Source organism: Dendrobium catenatum, unplaced genomic scaffold, assembly GCF_001605985.2.
Source record: "Dendrobium catenatum unplaced genomic scaffold, ASM160598v2 original_scaffold_30712, whole genome shotgun sequence".
NCBI classification, from domain to species: Eukaryota; Viridiplantae; Streptophyta; class Magnoliopsida; order Asparagales; family Orchidaceae; genus Dendrobium; species Dendrobium catenatum.
Window position 1 is genome coordinate 226092 of NW_021349170.1, and position 9821 is coordinate 235912.

General features: G+C 31.7%; 1 protein-coding gene across 1 annotated transcript in view; it reads right to left on the reverse strand.

The window, feature by feature from the left end:
* LOC110105355 (AP-2 complex subunit sigma) overlaps positions 1–9821 on the reverse strand; it is a 15900-nt gene extending 6079 nt beyond the window's left edge. The window contains exons 1-4 of the mRNA XM_020834822.2: positions 9630–9821; positions 9423–9521; positions 9206–9256; positions 928–1101 (exon numbers count right to left, since the gene is read on the reverse strand). Coding sequence (XP_020690481.1) covers positions 928–1101; positions 9206–9256; positions 9423–9521; positions 9630–9632 — 327 coding nt within the window. The 5' untranslated portion in view covers positions 9633–9821. The remainder of the gene's footprint in view (positions 1–927; positions 1102–9205; positions 9257–9422; positions 9522–9629) is intronic.

The window sequence follows — 9821 nt, forward strand, 5'->3', positions numbered from 1 at the left end:
GCTTGAGTAGATCTAAAATGGAATATATAGAGTGTAATTTTAGTAGTAATAGACCTAGTGAGGGGATTGTGACTTTGGGGGATCAAGTCATTGATAAGAGTACACGTTTTAGATATCTTGGATCTATTGTTCAGAGTGATGATGAAATAGATGGGGATATTATCAGCAGAATTAAAGTTGGATGGTTGAAGTGAAGAAATGTATCGGGTTTGTTGTGTGATAGAAAAGTACCCCTCAAACTAAAGAAAAAATTCTATAAGATGATAGTGAGGCCTGCAATGCTTTATGGCGCCTGCATGTTGGCCATTAAAAGAGAAACATAATACTAAGTTAAGTGTGGCAGAGATGAGGATGCTTAGGTGGATGAGTGGCTTTACCCTTAAAGATAGGATACGAAATGAGCATATATGTGAAAAGGTTAGAGTAGCTCCAATAGAAGATAATAAGATTAGAGAGAGTCGCCTTAGATGGTTTGGTCACATAAAATGGCGGCCTTCCAATGACCCGGTTAGGAGAGTAGAGGTATTTGATTTGACTTATGTTAAGAAAGGTAGAGGCAGATCTAAAAAGACTTGGTTAGAAATTATTAGGAATGACCTTTCTTTATTAGATTTAAACGAGAATTTGACATTTAATAGGACACAATGGAGAAAAAGGATTCATGTAGCCGACCCCACGTAGTGGGATAAATGCTTGATGTTGTTGTTGTTGTTGTTGTTGTAGATAATATAAATTATTTTGACCTTTTCCTCGAGCAACATTTCAACAATATAATTAGCATGCAGTAAATTTTTTTATAAACTTGAAATGAGTGCAACAGAAAAAATTGACAGAAAGTTTGACGGTGCTAGGGCTGACTGTTCTGTTAATTATCAATAAAATTGACAAGAAAAAAAAAAAGATTGAAATATTAAGAAGAACACAAACCTTGTTAAAATTAAATACCAAGTCTAGCTCACATACGTTGCTGAAAAAATGATCCAAAATCTCCACAAATAAATGGATGCACTCCAGGTATGCTAATTCATTATCGGTTATATCAACACACATTGAAAAGAAAAGTCCAGCATATCTTCTGTATATAACCTTGTGCGTGCGGAACTGCAATGAAAGAAAAGAAAAGGATGGTACAAGAGTATAATACAACAGAGAAAATAACAAAAACTTCATATTCGTTGCAAAATTTTCCACAGCTTAGTAATGACGAGCAGAATATTAGGTAAAACTAATTACATGGAACTTTTCCGTGACCAATAAACGGATTTTCTCAAGGCGAGTGCTTTAACCAAAAATCTTGTGAAAAAAAAAAAAGAGTTTCACAAAATATCCCCAGTAGAGTAATTCTTTTTAAAACTTCCGCCAATAGACCACAACGTATACAGCATCTAAAAGTAAGGCTTAATTTGCAGTTGCAGGTTGAAAGAGCATCACCAAACTGGTTGATTATCTTTCTATTGATATGTTACTAAAAATGTTTCCATATCTAATTTGGTAGTTATTTGAAAAAAAAATTGTAACGGGCGTGTGGATTGGAGTTGCAGGCCTCCTCATAGAGTGTAGTTCCTAAGCCATGTGATGTGATCCGTGTGGGATTTCTGTGAGTTTGGAGTTGAAAGTAAAGTACTTTCATGCGGCTGGATTTGAAATTTTTAAAAGCGGTATTTCTGGCCAGATCATCATACGCAGGATTGCAATGGACTTGAGGGCTGGTGCAACTGATTTGGAAGTTGAAATTAAATTGAAAAATTAACTTAACATCAAAAATCTTATGTCACCCTCCTAAATCAACCTAGACTATAAGAAGACTATAAGGGTTATGATGCATGTGATCGATAATTTTGTGGCTTGAAAAAACATCCTCTTTTGAACAAATTGAATGTGTGATTTCTACAATTGTGATACATGTAAGACTACCTAATTTAAGGGTAAGTTATCTTAATATACAAGTGTTAGGCCTAATTTTTATCATTTTTGTAATTTTCTTCTTTATTTATTTCTTCTATAGAATTTGCTATTAGATAACACAACACTCTTAATATTATCAAAAAGTTAATACCTCAAGATTTAATTTTAGCATTTGCTCGCAAATTTTATTAATATCTATATTCTTATTGAAACTTTCATTAGTTATCATTTGATTTTAAACTCTAGCACTACTTGTTTAATTGATATCCTATGATATAAGAATCCTCATTTATTTCTTTACATGAAACATTTATTTCTTTACAAGAAATTATATTTCGCATAATATTAGTTGCATTTAGATAGTATCAAAGAAGGTAGTCTCAACATGTCACTTAGAGATAGAGCTAATTACCATGATGACTTAATAGACCGTGAAGGGATGAACTGTGACAAAATTACCACAGCAATTAACTCAAATGTTAAAAAAGCAAAATAAAAAATTTGATGGCATTAATATGGCTAAAACAATAATTAATAATTTGGAAACCAATCAAGTTCATGCATGTGAACCTGAAGTGAATTTCTATGATAATGATGAACCAATTCATTTAAATGTAAATTCTGGTTGGAGACAGGGTTATCAAATAGATAGACATTTCAAAATCTTTAACAATAGTGCTTATGAAAATCATAAACATCAAAATTTTGATGCAGATGACTAAATAGGAGAGTTAAAATAGAAAGTGTCTACCTATGACGGAAGAATTGATCCTACAGCATTCCCAAATGGATGGTATGCATGATAATTTTTTTGAATGACAAACTATGTCATATGAACGTCAAGTAAGATTTGCAAAAAAGAAATTAACTCGGCAAGAAAAAATTTATTAAATGAGTATGAAAACACAAATTAAAAGATGGAGAAAAAAACCAGTAACTACCAGGACCAAAAATGAAGAACTTATAAGAAAATTACATGCATTTGTCATATCATGATTAATCCATTAAAACAAAAAACCAAAACTTGTATAGAATAAATGAACAAGTTGAATTGTTGTTCCGTTCTGAAATCAATGAAGAACCTAATACAACACTCTATGTATGAGCCTGATTTGAGAATTAAAATCAAGAGAAAGATGAAACCTCGCTACATTCCATCACTTGAGCATACATTTCAACTTGCATTAGACTTTGAACAAAAATTCCAATTTTTTTTCTAGGAGGGTTGCCACATATTCAGGTAGTGCATAGTTTCAAAAAAGCAATGAAGTTCAATCTATTCCGCTTATTGCATCTAAGGGTAATAATACCACAGTTGATAAGGGCGTTACGGGAAAATCAACTGCATCTATATTTGGGACTAATATTTATGCCAATGCATGTTTTAAGTGTCATCAAACTGGTTATTATACTGCTGAGTATCTCAATAGGAATTACAATATAAATGTGGAGGGAAAAGATTATGAAACCAATGATTCTAATGATATTCATGAGTTGATGAAGATATTAGTCATTCTCGTGATGCTTCAATTGATAAATCTATGAGTTTCATGTGTTGCATCATAGTTTCTCCTAAAATTGAATCTAAGGATGAGGATTACAATTTTTCAAACATACTTAAATAAGGGGAGAAACTTTACAAACTTATAACTGATAGTAGGAGCTGTATCAATGTTGTTCCTAAATCTGATTTAAACCACATGAACTTGAAACCTAAATTATATCCATAATCATATAAATAGCTTGGATAGATAAAGCTACTATATTTGTGTCTCAAATGTGTCTGGTTATGATTCAGTTGGCTACCTATATAGATAAAATTTAATTAAATGAGCTGCCCATGGACATATCTCTTTTTTTTGGGGCAAACCTTGGGATGTCTAATATAACTTTTGATGTTACTTATTTTGGGCGTATCTCATAATTAATAATGATGATAGACAATACCTCATAACGTTCCTCATATGACTCATATAATTTAGATGTTACTTATTTTGAGAGGATCAATACCATTAAGATTAATCAGAGTATGATAGTTTTAAAACTTACAAAACCTAAGAGTAAACAACTAAACATGAATCCACACACTAATCTAGAGCTCCCAATAATCTAGTGCTCCCAAGGAAGTCAAAAGTCTTTGAACGCTGTGACTAAACATGCCTTGATACAGGGTATAGGAAAGAAAAAAGGGACTGATACATGCTTTAATAGCTGTGCAATTGAATAATGAGGTACATAAAGTTGTGAATTTGCTTATGTAAATCAAGTAATAGATGATTTAAAAAATATTTGTCCTAAAGAACTATCGAAGGAATTACCACCAGGAAGGGTGATACACAATGCTATTGGTTTAACTTCTGAATCATCATTGTGTAATTTACCTCATTCTAGGATGAATCCAAAAGAACAAATCAAACTTAAGAGATAGGTTGACGAATTACTTAAGAAGAGATTTATTAGAGAAAGTGTGGGTAAATACAGTGTACCGACTTTGCTTACACATAACAAGGATGGTAGTCTAAAAAGATATGTAGATAGTAGAGCCATAAAAAAATCATGATTAAATATAAACTTTTTATATCTTTATTAAATGCACTCTAGATATGATGAATGATATTATGACATTTTCTAAAATTTATTTGATGAATGAACATCATCAAGTTAGAATGAGAGATGGTGAATTATATAAATGTTTGGTGATGCCTAACAAACTAGTCCACCTAGTACTTTTTATGAGAATGATAAACAATACCACATGATATTTCATGTAAAAAATTTATTGCTATTTGTTTTGAGGATATTTTAATTTATAGAAAGATACAAGATGATAATTTCATGATCGTAGGAGAGTATGTGTTGTTTTACAAGCTAAAAAATTATATTTGAATATGAAAAAAATGCTAATTAGTTACTCAATCCATGATTTTTTTTAATATTTTTATGTCTAGCATTAGATTAGTTGTTAATTCTAATAAGATTAAAGTGATTAATTATCTGAAAGAATCTACTATAAATAATATTTTTCGTGATTTGGTTACTTTTCATAAATGATTCATTAAAGAATTTTGAATTGTTATAGATCCAATTATAAATTTTCTTAAATAGAGAGAGATTAAATGGAATGAATCTATTGATAGTGAGTTTATTGAAATTAAATAAATATTTGCCAATGGACATGAACTAAAGTTGTCTAATTTTAATGAGGTGCTTAGGGGTTCCTCATGATGCATCTGATGTTGTTATTGAATGAGTGCTAAGGAAAAGAAGGGCATCTTATTGCATTCTTTAATAAGAAATGGAATAAGGCTAAACAAAAATATTTAATTATGATCGAAAATATATGATGTGGAGCAAGCTCTTTGATATCTGAGAAATAACATAGTAGCTAAGGAGTTCATGTTATGTTTTGATCATCGAGTCCTAAAATATTTGAATTATCAAAACAAGTTAGGACTTCTTAAATATTGTATTTGATCTTATAACAAACCTACAAATGCTTTTAGTGGAGTGTTTGTCCTTCTAGATACAATGCATATAAAAATAATTAATTTTTGAACATATAAAAGAGGAATATGTCACTCGTAACTAGTTTGGTAACACTTATAAAGACTTAAAAAATGACTTATCTTTGCATAACAAAGACTATATGATTAAATGCTTCTTCAAGGCACTCGTATTTGCATTTCCTTATTCATCATTAAAATATTTTATAATTTTAAAACTACATATTAGATGTGTTATTAGGCATTTTGGTAGAGATAAGACTACTGTAATGAATAAAAGTAAGTATTTTTGGCTAAGCATGTAAACAGACGTAACAAAAATTATTTTAAAATGTAGGACTTGTCATTCTTCCAATGGTAGAAAATAGAACATGGAGTTGCATACATATACCAATTCCATTTAACCTCTAGGAGAATTTTAGTATGAACTTTGTATTAAGTTTATCATGAAGGTCAAGAAAACATATTCAATTTTTGTATTGGTAGATCATTTTAAAAAATTGGAGCATTTCATACCAAGTCATAAAATTATTCATGCACCTCACTTAAGTAACATATATTTTAATAAAGTGGTTAATTACATGATCTACCTAAAATAATAATTTTTTATCATGCTATATAACTCATGAGTCATTTCTAGTAAACATGGAAGAAAATGAAAACATAGCTTAATTTCATCAGTTTAGTACCCACAAATTGATCGTCAATTTGAAATGGTTAATTGGTGCTTAGGGGATTTGTTACGTTATCTGATAAACAACCAGGCACATGGCTGAAATTTGATATTCTATAATTTGCATGTGATTCATCTGCTAATATATCTAATGGAATAAGTGCATTTTAGATTTTTACAATGTATCAAATAAAAAACCTATAGATCTTGTTAACCTTCCTATAGAATTTAGGCTTAGCACATTTGCACAAATACTTGCATGATCTGCGTGAGGATATTGGGAAAAAACTAGCAAGTAATGATGACAATTACAAGCCTTCAGCCAATGTGAATAGGAGGTATGCAAAATTTATACTTAGTAATAATGCCATAATGCATATAAGTCCAGAAAGGCTTCCATATGAAACCTTTAAAAAACTGAATGCACCTAAAATGGAGACAATTTAAAATTGCACAATATATTGGAACTAATAACTACAAATTGATTGAATAATTATTATGGTATAAATCTACTTTCACTGTGTGATATAACCTTATTTCATAAGCTTCTAATTGCTTGGATTCTACTCTCATTCCAACTCTTCTTTGCGAGTTCCATCCAATCTATTGCCAAATTCTTTTATGCAGCTTACTCCAAATGCAGATATTGTGTATTGATGGTGAACTTCTGAGACATTATCACTAGTGATGCATACTTAACTGTGATGATTCATGCATTACTTTACAGGACCCAAAAATTCCTATCTAGATTAGCTTGAAAGCAACATATGCTAAATTTTGAGCCAAGTATGTCCAAGACAAATAGATTTGATATAAAACTTTACATTTATTCTCATTGGAAGCATAACATCAAACATCAATTTGTGTTGTTTATATACTTTCTTTTCTTTAGTTAAATTTTTTCTATTAGTTGGCTCATTTTATTTGTTATGTTCTGAGGACAAACCGGTTATGATGACCGCCGAGAAGGGATTAATTGGCCAAGAAATGTTGTATTTTATTTCATAGTTTTATGTTAGTTTTTTTTTTATTAAACTATTTTTATTCTTAATTTATTTTTAGATTAATTGTCACAAAAGTGCAGTTATGGTAGATCATGTTATATATCTTTACATTGTTTGGAGAATTAGGAAATTGATGGTTTTTTTTTTTTTTTACTATTGTTGGGTTTGGTATTACAAGTTCAATTTGAGTAAGCAAAAAATTTTCAAGGTGAACAAATTAATACAATGGTGCGGTGGTTTTGAAATTATTCATTACAAAAAGAAAAAGAAGTTTCAGGCATGCAGAACCAATTGAGGGCTTGGAGTTGCTAGTGCAAGCGTGGAGTATGGTTCCTGCACTATGCAATGTAATTGGAGAGAAACTTGTGTGGGTTGGAGTTGTGGAGTGCGGGACTTGCATACGACTAATTTGGAAAATTTAAAAGTTAGGCTTGTGATTGGATCAACAAACATGAGTTTGCCATGGCCTTAAGGCTGGTGCAATTGATTTGGGACTTAAAATTAAAATGAAAATTTTACTTAAAATTAAATCAAAGCTGATTTTGTGCCAACCCAACCTTATCTGCTAGCTCAGGCTATAAAGAATTTATAAATAAGGTTTTAAGGAAAGTAACTCATAACTTTGGGACTTGAATTAAATTTATCTCCCAAGTTTCAGTATTGCAAGTACAAGTTGCATGTATGATTCTTTTGAATGTGGTGCACGTGAGGCTACTTGATTATAGGAAAACTTATCACCATAAACCCACTGGAGGTTTGTTTTTCTTATATTGATATTTTTTCTTGTATATTCCATCTATATAATGTGCTATTTGCCAGCATAACACTCTTGAATTTGGTGAAAAAGTGACATGCTAGAAATCTATTTTTGTAGAAATTAATTTTGTTCCTATTGATTTTAATTCTTTTTAAATTATTTTTGAAAATATAGGATATTTTTTCAATTGGTTTTCAAACTATAGTATTATTTGCTTACATTTAATAAAAATAAATTATTGGGTAAATTAGTAAATTGTAATGGGGTAAATTGTGATCTACAAATTATAAACAATCTTTTGCATTAAAGCATAGTATATATCATCTAGTGCCATTGGGATGCCAAACCCTTAGTGTCCTTGATCAATATTCTTCAGTGTAAACACTAATTCAATATCATTCCTAAATGACAAGTTATAAAGAAGGGTTGTGCAGGAAGATAGTCGGCTATTACAACATAAGAAAGAGTTTGTGTTGAATTGGTCTTGAATTTATGGTTTTGAAAGAAATTTTCTATATTACTTATTGAGTATTTATTTTTTGTCTATGTCTCAAATTGGAATGTCACTTAATAGTCAAACATAATCATTTGGCACTCTACCCTTATACTTTTACCAAATGTTTATCTTAGCAACTCTCACTTCGAACCACAACTAGCTTGGTTGCCAGGGATTTCTTTAATCTATAACACTACAACAACATCAAGCCTTTATCCCACTACGTGGGAATCTATAACACTCATATCCAAATATATATTATAAGCAAATCTTAACTAGATGCATCTTAAGCACCCAGCGTTTTACTCAACTAGATATATCCTATTCTACAACCCGATTTTTCTGTATGGTAAATACAAAGTATAAACCTACTCTTCTAACTAACTCTTAACAGACTCATTATTGTCTTCACATCACCTAAAACAGCAAATGTTGCCAATAATAATTGTTCAATTAATCCGAAGTCCCTTACACACCAAAATTTTATCTATCGTTCCAGCTTTTCTTCTTCATTAAACATAACCTCGCATATTAAAAACATTACATCTTCAACTTCTACCACTCTTAAAAAATTTTATGCACCATCCTGGGGGAACACAAGATGGAAAATAATATATCTATTTAATTCTAAGCCCAATATGTGCTGCCAAATTATTGAATCGAGATGCCAAAAGAAGTAACGGTGCTTAGAAAAATGCATTTCCTAGCACTGCTTCAACAAAGAGACATGTCTGCCGAACAATATAAATTAGTCAGACGCAGAATCAATCTGCCCCAAATCTTTTAGCTCTCAGATCCCAGAACAAACAAGCAAGCGATAGAAACCTATTTCGGACTGATCAACAAAAGAGAAAGTATGACGCTTACCTCCACAAAATTGGTGAACTTTGGATCCCTGTTTACCACCAATCGATGAACCTGAAAAAAAAAATGAAAAACCCTAAGCACCACACATGACAATCTCAAACGGAATTATACATCCTTTTCCACCTTCAGAGAAATCGCGAAAAGAAGACAGATAAGACAGAACTCCACATTTTCACGGATCAAACTAATTTGGTTCTAGAAATTGGGAGACGATTACCTCATATTCAACCTTATGTTTCTCGGATTCTTCCAGTGGGACATAGTACTTTGCTAGGCGGGTCTTTCCCTGCCTGTTCTGGAGCAGAATAAACCGGATCTTGCATCAAATCAACCCAAAAGTGAGAGAAGAATAAGAAGATTTCGCCTATGGAAATAGCTTATCGCAATAACAACTCGAATCGACACGGTTCGAATGGCGGCATACCATTATATATGGAAAGAGGGGCTAAGATCTTCGTTGACAGAGAAGCAGATGAAGAAGACCGGGCAGATCTTAGTCGCCCGCCGGGGGGAAAAGCAGGCGCTTACCACCCAAGAATGGAGGACATCGAGCGAAGTCGCGTTTGGTTCCGGAGCCGCGCCCGCAAAGCCGTGACATTTGGGGCAAAGTGGAAAT